General features: G+C 40.2%; 1 protein-coding gene across 2 annotated transcripts in view; it reads left to right on the top strand.

Moving 5' to 3' along the window:
- prmt3 (protein arginine methyltransferase 3) overlaps nt 1-22,361 on the top strand; it is a 76,071-nt gene that overhangs the window by 17,671 nt on the left and 36,039 nt on the right. For both annotated transcript variants that reach the window (XM_031323607.2, XM_031323608.2), the window contains exon 11: nt 16,652-16,730. In XM_031323607.2, coding sequence (XP_031179467.1) covers nt 16,652-16,730 — 79 coding nt within the window. The remainder of the gene's footprint in view (nt 1-16,651; nt 16,731-22,361) is intronic.

Genomic DNA, 22,361 nt, shown 5'->3' on the forward strand with positions numbered 1-22,361 from the left:
TGTACCAGAATAGGTTTACATGGTTTAATTTTCAAAAAACACCATATTTTTGTTGTACTGCAGTGCTCTCTCTCACTGCTGCAGATCCTCTTTTCAGCTGGTCTCTGTTTTAGCTACAGAGTGAGACCTCTTTTCTTCTTCTTCTTCTGTACTATCTTTGATTGCACTCGCACATGCCCAGTAGCTCAGATGTAGATCATGTCAGCTAGCTCGCTCCATAGACAGTAAAAGAAAGGCTGTTTCTACAACTTCAGTCAGTTACAAGGCAGGATTAGCTGGGAGACTTCTAAATGAGTGCGCACATGTAAGTAGTTCTTTTGTAGATTATGTTGAACTTGTGTGTGTTGTAGCAGTGCTTTGCTATTGAGAACGAGGTAGCATGCTAGCGTTAGCATGCTAGCGTTAGCATGCTAGCGTTAGCATTAGCGTTAGCATGCTAACATGCTAACGCTAACGCTACGAGCTAATGGTTGCGGTTAGCCTGCTCGTTTCGGCTTGTGACGTCACAAGCCGTGCCGATTTTGAACAGCTCACCCAGAGACTGAAGGCAGGACACATTCAGAAACCGTATCTCACTCTAAACAGCATGGGTGGATTTTTTTCAAAGTTTGTATGTGTGTGGAAGCACCAGAGACACAAAAGAACACCCCAAATCCCAGAAAAAGTGATTTTTTCATAATATGGGCACTTTAAAACTAAGATAAACCATAATTTGACATTTCAAACACTTTTTTTAGCAGCAGCCATTCAGTGTATATAGATTCAGTAATTACCTTTCTATATAGTAGTTTTTATTATCAATGGTGGAGTACGCCGTTCCCGTACTGGATTCACAGCAAACGATTCTTGCATATAATCCAGCGTTACTGTTTGTAATTGTATCTTATTGATATCAGCCTCACTGTTTACAGGTAACTCTCTTCCAGCTGTATCAGAACCGTATTAAGGTACTGCTATGCAAACTGAACATTTCCTACTACTGCTAGTTCACATTAAAAGCACTCAACTGGCCCTTATTGTGAAGCAGTCTCAGGAAACGCACATGTGTTACTGAGGTTTACGTATCTGAAATACGTAAACTATACAAGGTAACGGCCATTTCTAGCTATTTCTTTGACAGTGGATCAGTTTAATATTACAGCGAGGAATGGAACCAGAAGGAGCAGCCACCGTAAGCTGCAGCATGAAATATGATCAAAAGGCTAATTATTGAGTAACGTTTTTATTAAAACAATGTGAGTTTGTTTGGCTGCTTTCTAAATTGATAAACCAGTTGATCTACTGTATTTTTGACAAAAGAACTGCTCAAGTACTGTCCCACAAATTTCTAGGACCTGTAATATTACACCTCACTTGTCATTACCACTGTAACCACAAGTGTCGCCAGATCGATCACAACTGAAACCTTAAGGATTATGCCTTTTTTAAAGTCACTTTGGTTAATTTTGTCCCAAGGTTTGGACAGTTCCTCTCTGCATTATACCCAAACATCCTGTCTCAACTGTAAATATGGCAAATAATGCAAGCAAAACAACATTCAAATGCTGTATCTTTGTGACTTTGTTCAGGGTTTAATGCCTTGGCCTGACATGGCTTTAATGACTGGTATAATCTGACCCAGCTCAAAATGCCCACGCACACATTCTCTCTCTCTCTCTCTCTCTCTCTCTCTCTCTCTCTCTCTCTCTCTCTCTCTCTCTCTCTCTCTCTCAATTTGCTTTATTGGCATACATCTGTGTTGCCAAAGCATAAGAACAAACATATAAACAACAACAAGTAAATACATCAGATATACAAGTGAACAGGATAATTATGATGTAATTGCAGATACTAAACAAATTCTGTGCATGTCCCTCAAAGGGTACGTTGAAACAATAATATCAAAAAAATAAAAAAATAAATATATATATATATATATATATATATATATATATATATATATTAGAGCTGGGGGTAAACGATTATTTATTAAACGATTAATCGGGCGATTATTTTATCGATTAGTCGACTAATCTAACGACTAATTGGACGATTAATATAACGATTATTTTTCTGTTGCTCGATTAATAAAAACCATAATGTATCTCAAATAAATACCAAAAAATTCTTAATAATATATTTTATTAAACAATTTTGCACAGCAAAACATCTTCTGCTTTACACAAAATAAAATAATTATTTTACTGTTATACAAAATGAAAGGCCATCCTGTTTACTCTTTTACAGACCAACATAACTCTCTTGTTCAAAAAAATCAAGTTGTAGTGCAAAAAAGAAAAACACTGTGCAGTGCACAGTACAGACATTCCTTGGATTGTTTAACACAACATAACAGTCCCAACATAAAACCTGATGCATAATCAAACTGACTCTCTTAACTGCTATTCTGTAGGTTTACATGCTAATGCAGCTGTGCACTTTGGTGGTGCTAGGCTAACCAACGCATCTTAGCTCTCTGTGCAGTTTGTTCGTGCTAGGTTAGTAGCTAACGTTCACGTTAGCTAACGTTAGCTACTATAGATAGCTGTGTTCTGCAGCTGTAAGCTAGCTACCATTCAAGCCAACATTAGATGATAACTAACGTTAGCTAAACACAGCTGCCTAGGCGCCAGTAGCTAGCTAACGTTAACGTTAGCTACTAACCTAGCACGAACAAACTGCACGGAGAGCTAAGATAGTTAGCTAGCACCACCTAAGTGCGCAGGCTACACAACACACTACACAAACATGAAATTAATTTAGCTAACGTTAGTACTTGGGACTATATTATAAGTATTCCCATACCCTCGATGATTAAGGGCGAGCTGTTTTTTTAGGACTTCTTCTTTTCATGGGGCTTTTTGCAGGGCTTTGTTGGGAATTCTGTGAGGAGGTTGCTGTTTCCTGCAATGTTTTGGTCTCCCACATGTGTGTGTGGCGAAGCGACGCAAAAATACAACGTCGACATAATTTTGACGTCGATGCGTCGACGTCATCGACGCGTCGCTGCAGGCCTAATATATATATATATATATATATATATATATATATATATATATATATATATATATATATATATATAATCTCGCTCTCTCTCACTCTCACACACTCTAACACAGATTGGAGGCTTGCTAAGGCCTCCAACTTAGAATTGCCAAATTGGGTCAAAGCAATTTCAGGGATGCACAGGAGGGAATTGTGTAACTAAGAATAGATTAGCATTTTTTCTGTGCAGGGAAGATGCAGGCTTTGTAATTCGTCCTCTGGTTTGTAGTAGTATAGGGTTGGTGAAATAAAAAAAGAGAGGAAAAAAAACTCAATTGGAAGCGGAAACTGAAAACATTTTGCACAGCTACACTCTAGTAGTTAGTCTAGGTAGAAAGTATATTATAACAGTCCAGTGAGTTTGTTGTCACTGAACAGTGTTATTAATCAGAACTTTGTAAAATGAATGAGAGAGAGAGAGAGAGAGAGAGAGAGAGAGACTCCGGCTTACTGTGGCAGAGAAAAGCATCATTCCTTTAAAACAAAAACTACAATCATCTATCATCATGTGTTGTGATTGAAAATGTTGTTCCCTGGCCTGGAAAGTAGACTATATTGAATGGAAGGCATTCAGTGAAACATGTTTGGGGCTTTGAAAAGGTATTAATTTCAAAATGTCTGTGAACAAATGCAGTACATAATTTCAAAAACAGAATATAACTAGAATGACAAGAATAAGAACATATCAACAGTTTGTTGCTACAACTTGAAAGTGTTTATTAGGGATATTCACAATTAATTGACCAACTTTACTTCATAGTGCTACTGTGCTACCAATGACCAAAAACTCCACAAGGTACCTTTTGAATATTGCTGATTAAATTGTCTTCTAAATTGGTTAAAACTATGTATGTTTTCAAAGAGGACTGGCACCGGCATATTTAAATACCTCTAAACTCACTTTTCTTAGCTTGGAGTGTGATGTTAAGTTATTTCTCCAGTGTTTATAGAGATAACCTTTCAAGTTGTATCATGAAGTAATATGTCATTTTCCTCACAATTAAGGCTATTATGGAAAAGAGAGAGGAAAAAAAGGATTGTATCACTAATGTCCGGCTACGTCCTGCTGCGTCCACCGCGTCCACCCATGCTCTGCTGTGCCACGCTACATCCCGTACTGTCATAACCCCAACCGTCAGACACCGCCCACCAAGAGTCTGGGTCTGCCGAGGTTTCTTCCTAAAAGGGAGTTTTTCCTCGCCACTGTCGCAATAGCCACTGCTAATGCTTGCTCTTGGGGGAACTATTGGAATTGTTGGGGCTTTGTAAATTATAGTGTGGTCTAGACCTACTCTATCTGTGTCTAAGTGTCTCGAGATAACTCTTGTTATGATTTGATACTATAAATAAAATTGAATTGAATTGAAGTCCAGCCGTCAGAGTTGTCCAGCTGACCGAGCAGACGGACAGTGGTTACAGGGCTAATAGACAGAGATGGGTGATGGATGTGGTGTCTCTGTGGTAGTAGTGGTGGTGGAGGAGGAGAAGGGGGCAAATGAGTGTCTGTCTGCTGTGGCAGTGTTTGAGAGACTGCCTTTAGCAGCACCACTGTCATTTCATAACTCACAACATTGATCGGTTCTCTTTCTTAGCACACCGAAAGACAAACAGTCCAGTGCAGATAAGAGAGTGGGGGGCTGCTGGGGAGGAGGAGAGCCGAGTCCCCTCAAATGCCAAATAAAGATTGTCAGTCCAAGATCAATCACACAGGTGATGGGCCTGCTAGCTTGACCGTGTTTTAATAGTATGGACGCACAAATGAGGACGAGAGTAGACTGTCAGAGGAGAGTTGGCTTTAACAAACTTTTCTTACATAATACTAGAGTCAGCATTAAGAATTGGAGCCTTAAGTTAAGTGTTTTAAAAATAAACACACATGCTACTGACAAAACCCAAACAAGACAATAACTTTACTTGTCCTTGGCATTTAATGGAAAAGTCCAATGCGTTGACATGGACACAACTTTGCATTTCTGCAGCCTGATTTCACAAAGTGGCGTATGTATGACACCAATTTGTATGCCGTTTTTGCTTTTTTTTTTTTTAATAAAGCCTTCCCCAATGTTCTTTTCCTAAACCCAACCGTTTATTGTTTTCCTAAGCGTGTGATGTTAATCACCGTCGTGTTTTGTCGTTTTTTGTCGTTTTTTTAGTGTTACTAAAGCCTTTCCCTAAACCCAACTTTTTTTTTTTTTTTTTTTTTTTTCACACACGTGTGACGTTCTCGCGATAGCACGACACATTCTCGCGATAGCACGCGTATGTATGTTTACATCCGCTGTATACAGCGTAGACATACACGTGGATAGCTCAAAATGCGTACAGATAACACGCCATTTGGCTTTAGGAAAGTGCCGTGTATGTTTACGCAAAGTCATGATGCCATGTTGATTTCTGAGTCTTTTTTTGTAGTACTGAATTTATTTTCCCAGTGTATATAACTAATAATGTAGACATCATGACGTCTATTTGATATATCTAGCAGCTATGAAGTTTAGATAGCAAGAAAAGTTTCAGCAGTGTTTTCTACGAAAGTCTTGACGGGCGCCATCAAAGGTTGGGTTAACTCATATGCATACGTCATTGTCCTATTTTCTAGCTTTGCTTTTCAACTGTCCAGGAACACAGTAATTGTATCACATTCACTCTGTGGATCTTATTGTGCCTTGACTACTTCTGTCTATAGGGTGCATCCAGTGTGTGCCATGGGCCTCAGTTGACACCTGTCAAATGACTTGATGTGGCCGATTTGTATCCCATATTGATGCCAGTCCCTTAGAGCAGGGGTCTTCAATGTTTTTTTTAAGCCAAGGACCCCTTTAACTGAGAGAGATGGATCAGGGACCCCTTACTACATATATTGTATAAAATTAAGTTGCATATTAAACTGGGCCTACAATAACGTGTGGGCGGCCTTTATACATACCTTTTTAGTGCATAGAATACTAAGATATTAAAATAATTGTTGGCATGATGTTTTACTAAACATACATGTGGCACAGTGAATCTTTGGGATTGACTGTATATGTGGATACCTTTTTTAAATAATGTAACCCCTTTTGAATTGTTTTTTTTTTTTTAAGCCAAGTACCCCCTGACCAGCGCAAAACATTTTTGGCAAAAAAAAAAGTCTATATAAAGAGGAACAATACAGCGCTGGCAGCGATAGATTTACTAAACAACGACCTTGTAACTAAAAAACATTTAAATGCTACATTTTGAATGTTTAGAATCCATCGCTACATTCATTCTTTATTATAGTATAATTACCTTAGGAATTATGCATGACATATTTTAAATTAGCATTTTGCAAAAATCTCGCGTACCCCAATTTGAGAAACACTGCCTTAGAGACTACCTTATGGGGCAGTAAGCCTATCAATGTTTATTTTTTTTTTTTTTCACAAATAGGTTGATTTAAATCTGCTAAAAATAGGATAGATTTATGTTACACTTACAAATCAACAATAATTTGGTGGCCCCCCCTGCAGCAACTCTAAGGACCCCCTATGGGTCCAGGACCGCCTGTTGAAGATCTCTGCCTTAGAATACCAGTTCTTTACTTTTCACAGGTTTTGTTAGCTATTGTTTAGGGAGAAATCAGAAAAGAGAAAACCTCAATTTCTAAAAAAAATAATAAATAACTGTAAATGCAGCCAGGAGACATGCTGTGTATAGAGAAAGTTAGTCTTATGTCATCTGAATGTTAGAATCTGAACCTTATGCATTTCTTTCACATCTACTGCAGTCATATTCACTGTGTTCACTTGGAAGGAATCAGTTCACATGGGTAGGCGTAATGACATTTCGAACATGTTAAGAGGCTAAAAGCACGTTTAAAACCTGCCCTGTTTCAGCCGCATGGGTGCGAAAGCTAGCAGTAGCATAACTCGGTGTAGGCAACACCGATTATTTTCGTTTTTCTCGCTACTGACAGCACTCCCGGACCACAAACAACAGAGCTACGTGTTGAAATCGACCGGCATTCTCCTTTAAGTTATATCCCAAGCATAAGAAGACAGACTACACAAAATGACTTAGATTGTCTACATACCACATACAAAAAAAAACTCTGCCCTAGTATGAGTCCTCCCAACCTTTCTTTTTGGTCCATATTGAGAAATGTCTTGGGCAACATGATATATTGGGCTGGAGCAGTCATGGCCACGTTTTGATTGTTTTCTCCATTTCTGATGTCTATCAAACCTGCAAGTAGTACCAGCTTGGTGTCTTTTCGTAGTTGCCATTTCCCGTCCTTTCCTTGTAGACTTGAGAAAAATGCTACAGTAGACCATACATGTCCCCCTGCCAATCAACTGAAGAAACAAACCTGGATCTGGAACTAAGTATTTGGTCCAAGTGTGAAATTGCCTACAATTCTTCATTATACATACATACAAGCTGATGATACAGAAAGCTATGATAGAAACTAAGTGTTGACTTTTCCTTGAAAAAAACATGTAGTCTTTTACTGTGGTTGTGGAACCTGCATCACATACTCTATTGTCTTCTTGATAACAGTTTGTGTACAGAGGCGAATGCCGGTGTCCCTGAGCTTATTGAGGTATGTGGTAAGTCACCTTGGTGAAAAACTCTCCCAGAATGCCCAGTTGGTCTTCAGCAACAGTGAGTCTGTTTCATTAAAATGTGAAAGGAACCCTGATCAAGGAAAGTGTGAGAAAGCCCTGTTCAACTTCTCTGCTGCAGAGGATTTCTTTGTGCCCACACCTGATATTTTACCTTGAAGTGAACATAGTTTGACTACCAAACAAGTATCACTGACACACACACACACACACACACACACACACACACACACACACACACACACACACACACACACACACACACACACACACACAAACACACAAGTCCAAGTCCAAATCATTGTGTGCGGTAGAGGTGTGAAGTCAAATTAATGGCAGCCCTTCCGCTTTACCTTCATTATCAGTTCTGGGAGACTCACCTGCCCAAGAAGAGGGTGGTAGTCATCAGTCATCCTGTCCTTCAGTCTGACTGACTGTCAGTCAAACACACACACACACACACACACACACACACACACACACACACACACACACACACACACACACACACACACACCACAACTCACACTCTTAAGGCCAAGACACACAGAGCCGACGGCCAAACGTCGGCAGAAAAGGCAGTTGGGCTCCAGATTGGTTTAAAAAAAAAGTGCCTCGGAACACACCAAAGCGACGAGACGTAATACGTCTCCATAACAGCAGGCGGCGCTAATCTGTGTTGTCACCCAAAAATGAAAACCGGCAGCTGATTGGACGAACGCATCACGTGGGTTTTGTTTCTCCGGAAATTCAAAGCCAGACTGTCGTGGCAGCTTGTTCAGAATACAATCTCATATTTTACTAAAATAGTTCACCGAAACGTGTTTCTGAAAACATTTGAAGCGAGAAATAGGCCGTGCAGTTTCTGAATCTGTCTTCATTTCAGATCAACAAAGGTCAGTTTAAAAGATTTTCGTCAGATTTTGAGAGACTCTAGTCACGCTCATTCCGCTCCCCGTTTCCAGGTAAGCACTCTACCAATCAGATGGGTCATTTGAGTCCGACTGCCGGCAGTGCCCGCCCCGCCGATTATACATGTCAAATCGGCCAAAATGAAGGCCGACGGCCCCTCGGACGGACGACAGCACGGAACACACCGAACAGACTCGAGTCACTGACCTCGCCAGACTGTCCAACGGCCGATTATCGGCTCTGTGTGTCCGGGCCTTTAGAGTTTTAGGAAGTGTTTTTTTAGCCAGCTGCCTGTGTACCAAAACCACTGATGCATCTAACCCATCCCATTTGTTATTTGGCAGGTTTTTGTTGCTGTGGTGTAGACCAGGCAGTTTGATATGTACAGTATAAGGTGACAAAAAAAATCCTGGGTATTTTTGTAAAATTTAAACACACACCTTAAAGTTATTGTTTGCTACCGCAAAAACATACTGACCACTGTTGTTAATGGTAAATTATGTCCTCATGCAGCAAGCTCTGCTCAAAACATCTTCTGGTTAGATGAAACAGGGCAGCCATGTTGTAAAATTAGGAAGAAAATGCAAATGAGCTGCTTATTATACATTTTTATAAAAAAACAACACAAAGCACAGAGTCCTTGCTTTGCACCTGGTCTTGCTGAAATCCAAATTTTACCGCGATGATGTATTAAGTTTTTTTTAAATCATCAGTCATCCATCTCTCACATGACATAATCATATTTTCATAAATGTGTCTATCTACAACCAGTCAGAGACACGTTTCCTCATCACCCATCTGTTTTAAAGGTGCAGTAGGTAAGACTTATAACACTAACTTAGTCATATTTGTTGAAACTGACCCTATGTTCCAGTAGAACTACATGAAGCAGGTAATTTATAAAAAAAAATCTGGCTCCTCTGGCACCACCTCCAGCCTGTAATGCGATTTGAAAAAATCCACCACTCCCTGTTCAGATGCACCAATCAGGGCCAGGGTGGTGTCTAACCGTGCGTTCATGGACATCGGAAAAATGTTTTTCCGAGTGAAAACGTCATCATTCACGTCCCTTCCTATCGGAATCTGAGGTGGGAAACTCGGGCCAGATTTTACTAACCGAGTTTCCCAGTTGGTGACGCGTTGTTGACAACTGACGTTTGATATAGGCGACTTTGGTTCACTGAACATATTTCAATGACAATAAACTGTTTATTGTGGACAAACGCCTCTGCTGAGAAACATACACAGACATAACATGTTTCAAATGATTCATAAATAGGCCTATACATAAAAAAAAAAACAACACCTTATCCGTGTCCTTTTCTGTTCGTTGTCCTGCAGATAACGCAAACACCTGACGATGTGCTGTTTGTATGCTCGCATAAGAGAACAGCAGCAAATTATTGTGGCCTCCATGTTTTCACCAGGTTTTCACACACCTGATGCTCTAGGCTACGCCCAACAGTTGGTGGCAGTCATGCAACAAGTTGTTATGCCAAACGCCAATATAACAGAAGAAGAAGAACACGCATCCCGACCATCCTAACCATGTGCACACTGGTAGTCGGAAAAACAACGTAATCACGGGGGCGGTCCCTGTTATTCCAAGGTGGCATGAACGCGCCATTACTGCGTGTCAATCACTGCTCATGCACACATATTCATTCTCCCTTGTGGGGGGAGGGGCTTAGGAGACAGTTTTGGGCTTTAGCGGGGGGGGGGACTGAGAAGTTGTTGATGTTCAAATTTTTTGGCTAAGTCCTGGATCTTCGCAATCCTACCTACGTCACCTTTAATGCATCTCTTGGTTTCCCCCTTCGCGCCTAATGAAGCATTGGCATATGGCCATATAGGCGTTTACTATGGGCAGGGTGTTATATAAAGGCCCACAATGCAATTCAATACGATAATATCTACTATATGTATCTAAAATGCAATGTTGCATTCCGCTCATCTGGTCAAAACATCACAAGGAAAGGGATAACTGCTCTCTGGTTTGAATAACTGCTACATGCAGAACATGAACCTGACAACCTGAAATATCTCACAAACGGACATTCTCATAAACACAAACCCATAATCCTGCGCTGCTTGGTTGACATTGTTTTTGTGGAGAGAAATAGACTCCACATTCACTCAAAATGATGAATTTAATAGCGGCTTGTGAATGCTTGGACCAGTACACAGCCGAATACAAGTACATTAGGATTTTTATAGTGTATGTGTCAATTCACAGCCATAACGTTTTTTATTTCGCAAAGGCACACAAAGGCAGACATTGTTTTATTTTTATGCTACTGACTTAGACTTTGACCTTAAAACCAAATGAGTTTTAATGCAAAGGTGCCTTTCCCAAATTCCAAACAGTATATTCAGGCGTTGGCAAATGATGTGTGCCTGTATTTAATATCAGATTATCTGGTCTTTACATCTACTGCTGACATGATGGAATTTCTCTCCTCATTACAGCCACCAACAGCCCTCTCTGGTTTAAAGTTTCCAGTCTGCACATTGAGGCGAAGACTTAACTGCATGAGCTGCACAGCAAATGTCTGTATGACAAGATAAAATTCGGGAAATATAGATTTCGTAGCAAATAATTGAACAAAAGATAAATATAATGGATACAAGCACGTCCAAGTGAAAATTTGCCATTTTCCTAATGTCTTAAAATCTTTTGTGTACTAGTTTGAGATGTTTTACCGGCCATGGAAATTATCGTACCGTCTTCTAAAAACACACAATGTTCTTATCATTGATTTCAGAAGAGCCACTGCTTCTAATAACCTTGTAGCTATACTGCAAATTACTTTGCTGTTACACTATCTTCCCCTTGGATCTCGATTCTCATTTGCATGCCTTTAAATGGAAATTAGGCAGATATTGAAGCCTGCACAATGTACACTCACCGAGCGTTAACACACCAAAATCTATTACTCGGATATGCGTGTTATGTTTATGCTAATTTGGTAGCACCTGACCATATAGACTAGTATAGAAGAGGCATGTTGAATAAGAGGCGCCTTCAGTATTCAGTGAAGCGTGAAAATACTGCCAGAAACACACACATTCATACATGCACACCCGTCTCCTTTATCTTGCCTTGGCCCTCCTGGGACTGGAAGTGATGATGATCTGCAGTAATTGAGGAAGACGTACTATATGTTGAATGCAGTAGGAGAGAGGAGGTACTAGAGGGTGGAGGAAAGTGTAAACTGCTGATGCAGATTTTGTACCAAAAAGGCTGTTTCCAGAGTTGCCACTGCCTTTGACTTTACACAGATGCTAAAAGGTTTGAGTTTTCTTTATAAACTCTACACGGATAACTCTTGTAATTATTCCTGCAACGTTTTCCTGTCTTTAGTTGAGTGGGAAAAAACTGCTTGCTGTGCTACAATTTACAGCTGCAATTCTACACATAAGTAACACAGCTGTAAAAGTGTATTTGCAATTTTTTCTTTGTGTGTGTGTGTATTGGTGCATATGTAGATGTGGATGTGAGGTTGTGTGGTAGTCCACTCAGGGGAATGTATATTATATGCTAATTTTGTTAATGTGTATAAGCTGCTCCAGCCCATTCTCATTAGGTTTTCATTAGTGTCTTTTATGGAAATGCACAGTGACTATACTGCAGAGCATCCTCTGCACCATCCTGGCTGGCTGACAGTAAAGCTGAGCTGCTTCCTCCACTAACACCTCGGCCCGTCTATGTCACTGAGCACATAGACAGACAGATTGATTGGAGGAAATGGTATAAACAAAAAAAGTTAGCCTGGTGTTGAGATTTAATCTTGTTTTTCTAAACACAAATGAATAAAGATAAGGTGAAGTGAGATAAAAGAGAAAGATAGGCAGCGGAAGTTTTTTTCTTTTTTCTTGGTGCAGTTTTCACCTGAAGGAAAAAAACACACACTTTTAAACCAGGCGGTATTAACCCTTTAAGGAATACTTCAATAATTTGTACATTTTTTTTTACTGACAGATGTAAGAGTTGTTATCGATTTCATCTGTGTGCGTTCAATGCGGAGGTACTCATGACCTGTTTAGCCTAGAGAATAAACTGGAAGCAGGAGGAAACAGCCAGCGTAGCTTGCCTTCCAACAATGTGTGCATTTGAAATGTATTCAAATATGAAATATTGTGTTTTAATGAGTTATTGTTAGTTTGCACATTGGAGCCATTCACCAACCAAAAACAGTTGGGTCCAGTGACTGCACACAGCATCTCAGACGTTCTGTACTCGTGGCGATGTCCACCATTTTAGCTCGATGGTGTTTTTTGCCTCCAACAGCACCTTCCAGGCAGCTAACCCTAACCTTAACCCTAAACATAACCATTGCCGCGCTGCCTGGAAGGAGACGTTGGGGACAAAAAAACACCAAAGACCACTATTTTATACCTCTGAACAAGCGGGCTCTTTTGTATTAGTGATTAGTTTGTTAGCTAACGTATCACAAATAAGAACGTTTTGAATTGATATGCTTGAAGGTGTAATTTTTTAACTTTTGCTAGCTAGTGATCCCTGCTTCCATTCTTTGTGCTAAGCTAACCTAAACATGTTGCTAACTCAGTTTTGAACACTGCTTCAATTAACCTCATCTGACTTTCAGTAAGATAGCAAATAAGCGAAGTTCCTAAAATGTCGGAGTATTCTTTTAGGACTCAATGCATCATTAAATGATGGATATCGTTTGTGGTGTTTACTCTCAGGTTATTTGGCACCTCTTCTATGCCTGCAAGCAAAACCTTTCAAGCAAATTGGACATTAAAATTCATGTTGTTGTCCCTCGTGTAGTAAATTGGTCTGGTGGTGGGTCTTCTTACACTCTTCATATTCACTCTCGGCATTTAAAGCATTCTACAAATTGAGCTAATGTGGGTGCTACTACTGAGTCCAAACTGTGGAATACAGTTAACTTAAATCACAAACTTTACCGGTCAGGCATAGGTAAAACGTGAAGGGATGACTCATCTTCGCACTGTCCTGCAGCATTTTGCTAACTGTGTAGTAATGGTAGGAATTATTTTAAAACTTGAACTTTTAATCAAAACGCTGAGACACTGTTGGACTGAGTTGGATGAAACTGTGAGGGTTATTGAATATGAGCGCTGTGTTCTCGTAATTAAAATATCAGCACTGACTGGCCTGAAGGATGCCTGTGTATCATTAAAAGTCCAACTTTGCTACACCTTCCTTGTTATACCATACAGCAGGTGTGACTGAAACATAGACATCTAGCTGTCTGTGCACTGATCGTCTACACTGTTACAGCCCAAAACTGCTACATCATTCAGTCTTAATTTAACCTTTAGTGATGACACAGCACAGGGTTACCGGCATCGTTAGGAGTGACAAGACATTAGACTCAGTTGGACAGGAACTTCAGCACTTTGGTTTAGTTCCAGCCCTCCTCACATCACATTGGTCTATGTTTCTGCGTTTTTTTGGTAATTAACATTGCAGAAATATAAATTAGCGGGGTGTGGTACTGTACATGCTGCTGGGAGGATATGGAAGGCAGTGGGTGGGGGGCAGTAATCCTGGAGCATTGTTGACGATAAAAGTAAGGTGTGACTCTGCTTTCGGGCATCTCTCTCTCTCATATCCTCTTCCCTTCAAGAGAAGCAGCGTCGCGTGAAATTGGGATCTAAATTACGAGGCCAGTGTTCTCTGTGTGAGGGTTTTTAAAAATGACGCGCTCGGCTGCTAAGGACACTGACTGGACCACAACAGTCAGCAGCAGACGATTCGAGGGCCTGACTTTAGGTCGAGACCAGTCCATTGTCGATAAACTGAGAGAATGTTTCCCTTTATCGCCTCGCCGAGGATGCGTCAGTTGTATCAGCTTCATCGCTGTCACCATTATCAGCTCAGGCCGATGACAGAGATGGTGACGATTTTGGAATTAGATCTTAATCAGGGCTGTTTCCCCTGTTTGTCTGCTGCTTTCTTTGCTCTTCTTTCTCCAATAAAAGGTTGTCTTTATTTGAATAATAGGCCTCTTATCTCAGAGAATTACTATTCTGTAGGCCACTGCATCTCCTACGCCTCATGTCCTCGCATTATCTTTTGTCCTGGCCCTCACCTCTCCTTGTCCCTCTTTCCCCCCACTGAAGAGAAAGTAGAGATATTGGAATCTTAAACATAACTCAGGCCATTTTGTTTTCTCATTTTGTAGTTTACACTTCAAATTTCATCAATTATGTCACCGTAGAGCTGCTTACATCTTGCCTGGATGGGTCCAGTGTTGCAATATAGTGGTAGTGAGCAATTTTCCAAATATTAAACTTCCCAGAAATTAAAGCTCTTTGTTATCATGTTGACTGCTTGCTCTGTAATGAGACATTTTGGTTAAAAAGTTGTACATTTTACTTTATTCAGTACTTCTGTTGGCCCTGATAAAGGCCAGTGTATTAACAAAACATTCTCACTTCTATTATTGTTCCACAATGCTCAAACCAGTTATTAAATGCTTATTAAAATCTAGCATATAGTCTTAAGGCCATGTTAGACTTTGTTTAACTTTTGCTCATTACTTTGGTGTATTATAACTTGGGCTTTATTTCCATAGCTGAGGCCATTGATTCCATAGGTTATAAATATAAATTGTACTTACAAAGTATTGCCAAGATCTTGAAACGTGGCGGCATTACGAGCTGTAAATGCAACACGGCTACAAACCGTAGCAGTCAGAGGATCTGGCAGGTTGTAAACAAGACAACAGGTAAATCAAACTTAACTGGAAGAGAAAACGAAGGAATTTTAAAATGATAACCCAAACTGTTCATTGTAAACATCCAGCACAGCTTAAAGACCAACTTCCTGGATCAACTTTGACCAATGATGTAGTTATGCATTTTTCCTGTGCACTGGGGGATTATTAACAACATTATTGTTGTACTCCGAATAAAGTGGTTTAGATAATCTTGCTAAACTGTCAGCTTGTTTACAACCCGTGTGATGATTTGACTGCTATATTTGTTTCCCCTTTTGGACCTAATTTTAGAGATGTTGCCATGTTCTGAGATGTTTGGTGGGTACGTTATTATAACCGATCGAACCAATGTTTCTGAGCTATGAAAATAGAATCCAGCTTGTGATATTATTTTATGTATATATTTTCCCATGAGCCCTTTCTTTTCCACCCTCGTGCACCTCCTCTGTTCTACACGCTGGACCTGTAAATCTTTACAAATTACAGAATAACGAACATTGTCAGGTCATGGGTAAACTGATGATCAAACACGAATGTGATTTATTCCAGAATGAATGTCGGTATCAGATAGCCCATCAGAACTGCACCAGAAATCCATATCAAGGCACGTAAGGCTTCATAGATCTTCAGTTAACATGCGGACAAATTTATCATTGTGATGGAAAACCATAGGAACCAAATATCTAGGGGTTTTACTTTCAACATTCTTTTCCTTGTGCTCTTGTTTTGATCGTAAAACACATCTGCAAGCATTGATGTGTGTTTTTGTTCCTGAAGGAGCCAGTCAGTGTGTTCCTCAGTGCTTTGAAATGACTGATATTGGCCATCAGTTACAGTAAAATGTGCATGTAGTGATTTTGCTTCACCTCCTTGTCCCAGATGGACGTATGCCCTCCCATATGTTTGAAACCGCCCAAATGTGGTGCACATAAATACCATAACGAAAGGGCCAGCGTTGCACCTTGGGCTTATCTGATTGGTTGATCGGCTGGTTGGAGGGGTAGGAGGTTGAAAAAGCCATTTGTCAGCAGTACCTGCCACTCAGGTCGAAGCCAACAAGATGTGGACAAAACTCAATTTCAGCATTAATGGAATAATACCACGGTTAATGTGCCATCTACCGGAGCAGAACAGGAGGTCAACCCAGTGTCAAACCTTGGGATGTTGAGTAGAAGACCACGTGGGCACATCACTCAATTCACAATCATGGCTAATGCAGATTTCCACTACAGTGATCTTGAATTAAAAAATAATTGAATTGTCCAGAGGTTTTGTAGTCTTCTCCTTGCACTCGTTTATTACCTGCCTTGAGTTGCCAAAGATACCAGATAATGCTGTATGAACAGCTGCTTTTCTCAGTAAACTTGTTCCAGAAGATACCTGGGATATAATGTGTTTTGCCTCTCTTTCCAGGGTTACTTCTTGCTGTTTGAGTCCATGTTGGACTCTGTCCTGTATGCCAGAGACCTCTACCTGGCTGACGGTGGCTCAGGTAGGTCCCATCTACTCCTCACCACAAAATGAAGGTAGCACAAAGAATTGTGACATATGCCACGTAAAAAAAACTGCACAGAAAATTATTTTTCTTAAGCATTGTCATGTAATTTTTCCATAATGTAGTTTGGGAATTAATGCTTAATTTTAAGAGTGATGAAACACTGCCGGTCAGGCTGTTTTTGTGTTCTGCACATACAGTATTTGAAAATCAACCCAAGTGGCATGGGGAAGTGGAAGGAGTGTCAGGGGGGCATTGCTCTGCTTTGTTAACACTATAGTGACACAGACAGCCAAACCAATTCCACCATATGGGCGATGTGAACATTCTTTGTACAGTAGATTAGACTACCTTGGGTGCGCTCCAAAACCCTCTTGTGCCGACCTGAGTCAAATGCTCAGTGCGGCAAGTTAACAAAACATCATGTGGACCAGCATCATAGCCAATACAGACTAATAAACACACATTTTACATGGCTTGCAGTAGCTGAATTCAAATTGAAAAGCTACCGTACTGTCTGTGCCAACACTAAAAAGCTGTGAAAAGACTAAACTAAGGTGTACTACAGCATCTCCACTGCCTGCTGCTGTTTAATTATCAGCTGAAATAGATTCCACGTCAGACCTGTCGACTCATGTTCCTCCTGCACTCCATTAAAGTGAGCTTCCCTGTCCTTCTCCACTATGTAACAGGCAGCACAACCAAATGGAGCATAACCCTTGAAAATCTTTGGTATGATCACATTTTTGGCAGGTCAGCTTTTCAGCAGCGGTTACATTTCCAAAGTAGGAAAGTTGTCTAACTCTAGTTTCAAACCCCAAAAATGGCATTAAAGTTTTTCTCTGCAAATCTTGCAACATTTATACTATTGATAGAATTCTCCACATACAGTGTATATGTATATGATTTGTGTTTTATTACTCAGTAAAGGCAGTTTCCCCTGCCTTTGAATAGTTGAGATGATGCTGCGCAGTGTGAAACTACTTACTACACTTTACTACTTTACTCAAAATGTCATCTGTCAGCAGGGAGAAACTGCTCATGCCAGCCCTGTAGTTATTACAAGTAACAAGTTGGGATGATTGAATTGGTTTTCCTGTATTTCCCACTGGGTGTGTGAAATTGTACACCTGTCAACACAAGCAGCAAAACATTGCAGTACTATCCAAGTAGGTTCATTAAATGCACTTAAGAAAAGCCACAAACGTGAGGGAGAATGGAAGCTTTTACTCTGAAACATAAAATTGTATTTTTTAAATGAATGTCTGTAAGTTGGGTCTTTTTTTTTTTTTTTTTAGAAAACTTGAACATGGAAATGTCTCAGCGTTTTAATCAGAGCAATACTCAGAGGTGGGGTAACAAACAGCTGAGGGGGAGGCTCAGCAGCTCACCTCAACCCGACACACAGCTGTTTTAAAGACAACATGTCTCCCGTATGGCTGGCCTGAAAGATGGGCACAGAGGGGAGACTTGCGGACAGCAGTTGAGTTTGGGCACTGTCCTTGCACTTTTTGCCTCACTATCGGCTTGGCTTAATCCTGGTGATTTCGGTTTGACCTCATATGCTGCTTGGAATTCTATTGTGAACCTTTTCGCAATCAAAATTACATTTTGGGATGTACAGTAACTCTAATTTGCACAAATCCGAACTAGGGATGCACAATATATCACCTCAATATCGTTATCGCGATATCACGTTGCACGATATTATACTGAAAGTCTCGCGATAATTACGCGATATTTTGTTGCATCCCGCCCGACATGTACCCAAAGAGTATAGAAGCAACAAGAGGAGAAACTCAATAGAACGTTGGGTTACATTCAGTCCAAGATGGCGGAGCTGCAGTTCCATTGAGTTTCTCCTCTTGTTACGTCTATACTCTTTGATGCACCTCTCGAAAAATACAAGTCACTTGGTAGCGTTGTATTTCCCCCGACTCATTTCCTGGTTCTCCTTCTCCAGAAACAACATGAAATCAAGGAGAGGGTTAACTTCTCCTGCTCCAGATTTCCCACCGTGGTCAGAAAGAGCAGGGGAGACATTTTGTTTCTCTCACTAAGACTCTAGAGCAGGGGTCACCAACCTTTTTGAAACTGAGAGCTACTTCATGGGTACTGAGTCATAGGAAGGGCTACCAGTTTGATACGCTCTTCTGAAATAAAAAAAAAGGCTCAGTTTGCCTTTAGTTATATATGATTATTAATGATTAATGATAGTCATCTATGTGAAGACACTGATCACGTTAATGATTTCTCACAATAATTATCAACAATGACTTAACAAGGTGGGAAACAGATAAAGTCAATATTCAATTTTCATTTTTAGAACAGGCCTGAGGGCTACTCATGTGGTCCTGGGGGGCTACCTGTGTTTGTGACCCCTGCTCTAGAGTCACTACTCGCTCCGAAGAAAATCGCCGTTACTCTCTCACTTCTACCTCGCTCTACCACACACCAGAGCACGTATAAACATCAGCTGCGTGGAGCCTCCGCAGAACCATAAAACAAAGCGAAAGAAAAGAAAGGAGCTAAAGAGAGAGCGAAGAGTGGAGCAAAAAGAACACAAAAGTAAGAAAATGAGTGTTGCTCTGGGAGACGACGAAATAACAGAGATTGAAAGGAAACCTGCCTAGCCTACCCCCGGTTGCTTGGCAACAGTAAACAGAAATTCTCCGGTGCTACCTTAAACCACGTCTTAAAAGTTACTTCAGAGGTATTGTTAAGTCACAAGAACGATGTTTTTTGATTTACTTAAAAAGTATTTATTTCTCGATAAAAGTAACACAATATATGAGATTAAATGCCAAACATATCAGATATATACATAAATACGATGTCCTGAAGCGTTGTCCGCCATCTTGAATTATTTTCTTCGATTTGAGCTACTGACATACGTCACGCTGCCCTCATGCTGCCTTCACTCTGATTGGCAGTCTCTCGTGGCCAAACGGCCACTCCCATTGAAAATGAATGGTAATGGGTAATTCCTCCTCCTCGGTAGCTTGGAAATACTTTGGCTTTAAGCCAACAGATGTGCATTGCATTGTTTTTTATACTGTAGTGTATATACAACCAGTACAACATGTCCTGTTCTGTAGACATGCTCTTTATTTATTTATTTTATACTGTCCAACCAGTAGACATGTCCTGTTCTGTAGACATGCTCTTTATTTATTTATTTTATACTGTCCAAGCAGTAGGACATGTCCTGTTCTGTAGACATGCTCTTCATTTATTTATTTTATACTGTCCAAGCAGTAGGACATGTCCTGTTCTGTAGACATGCTCTTTATTTATTTATTTTATACTGTCCAAGCAGTAGGACATGTCCTGTTCTGTAGACATGCTCTTTATTTATTTATTTTATACTGTCCAAGCAGTAGGACATGTCCTGTTCTGTAGACATGCTCTTTATTTATTTTATACTGTCCAAGCAGTAGGACATGTCCTGTTCTGTAGACATGTTGGACCAGTCCAATATGACTGTCAGTTGAAATAAACCTTGTGTTGTAAGAAAACTTGTTTTATTTGTTATAAATCTAATTTGATGCGTTTTCCCATAACTTTGGTAATTTTACATATGTTTAAAAATATCGAAATTAATATCGATATCGCAATATTCATTATCGATATCGCAATATCACATTGTTTTCAATATCGTGCACCCCTAATCTGAACAAAAAAGGCAAAACCAAAGACGAGCAAAATGTGTAACGCGTATTTTTAAATGTGATTTTAAACAATTGTAGTCAAAATAATAAGACAAAACTATTTTCTTACTGTGTGTGTGTGTGTGTGTGTGTGTGTGTGTGTGTGTGTGTGTGTGTCAGTCTGATCCCATCCCTGCCACTGACCCTGATCCCTTCCAATTTAGTGGCTCCTTGGGACACGAGGGAGAGGTCACACACACAAGCACACACACACACAGATTGACAGCCAGAATGACCCCACCTATAGAGACAGATCTGTTAGCGAGGGAGATTGGACAGGCGAAGGTGCGACCAGAGAAAGGCAGAAAGTGACAGGTCAGAGGACACCGTATGGTTCGTCATGAGCCTTTAACCCTGAGATCCCAGAATGTGCTGCGCTCTCTGGATCTACTGCCACTCAAAACCAGGAACAATCGACTTCAGCCAGTGGGGCGGCTTTGATATGGGTACATTAAATGAAAATGGGACAGTTATTTAAGCTCTACAGCCTAAAACACTCCCTGCATATTCCCAGTACAAATGATACATCCCTCCAGGATGGCTTGTTTTTGTTTATATTATGTTACACCCTGTCTAAAGAGAATATTGTACTTTTGTTGGCCAGTTTCTGGAGTAACATTGATGAGCACTTTACTTACAAAATTATAATATTTCAACTGGAGGACGTTCAGCAAATGGCTGGAAAAACTGTTTCAAAATCTCTAACAATAAATCATGTCTCATTCATGTCAATGACGATAAATGTCATAATATCTATTTTTGTAATACAACAGTGTGCACCATCTCTTTTCTCATGTTAGCTCACTTCTGACTAGTTAACAATTCTGGACTTCCTGACTGGACTGTGAGCTGGTTGGTTGGATTCCTGGTTTCTTGTCGTTGGTTGCTACAGCTGTTCTCAGTGAAATTATATAAAAATGGAGACAATTCTTGTCATAAAAACCATATATTTAGGTCAGAAAGAGATTGATAATTTCACTAATTTGATAAATTAAGTTTATTTCCCATGCCTAATTCAGCATGCGTGGTGCCAGGGGTTAGTTACCTGTGTCAGTGCTACGAGTCAAGCCTCCTCCATGTTGTTGTTTTTCTTTAGAAGTAAACATGTCCAAGACAGTATTTGTGTTCAAATCAAGGGGGTAAGCCTCTCCGCAGAACGCGTAGCTCCTATGGCGCCATTTTGATGCTAACAAGCCATCACCTCCCGTTAGCATTCCATTGACTGCCATTCATTTTGGCGCCACTTTGATAGCGAATAACTTTACATCTGGAGCATTTAAAGACTTTATTTGTCGATTGTTTATTTCTAAATAAACACGACAATGTATAAAAGGCTCCATTACCTTGTATCTCACGTTATGGCTCCGTAGTATACGTTTTTGTAAAAATAGGCTAACGATTAGGTCATAACCACGCGACTTACTGTCGCATAGTAGAGGAATTACCGTATAGTACAGGAGAAGCTCGCAGGCAGTTTCGACTTACATTAAGTTTAATTACTAATGTTAATTAGTATTTTAGTTAGCAATAATTAGCCTGTGCCCATGTTATCTCCTTACATATACCTACACTCTCCGTCTCTGCTCTATCCTTCACTGGTCTCCGTCCAGAGCAACGGGATCTGTTGGTCCATTTTATATATGTCTATGGTTCAAATCTGCGAAGCAAATATTCCTGAATTTCAGTACAGCCAGACTGCACCTTAATGCCAAGGCCTTTTAAATGTACTGATTGTTCCTAATACAGTTATTGTGTCACATTAGATTTATCAACTTCTATTCTTTAGTTTTTTTCCAGGTTTTGTGTGTGTGTGTGTGTGTGTGTGTGTGTGTGTGTGTGTGTGTGTGCGCGCGCGCGCCGGCCCTGCAGCACTGCTGCTGTATGTGTGTTTAAGCTACATTAGAAGAGAGCTACAGCG

Source organism: Sander lucioperca, chromosome 3, assembly GCF_008315115.2.
Source record: "Sander lucioperca isolate FBNREF2018 chromosome 3, SLUC_FBN_1.2, whole genome shotgun sequence".
NCBI lineage: Eukaryota > Metazoa > Chordata > Actinopteri > Perciformes > Percidae > Sander > Sander lucioperca.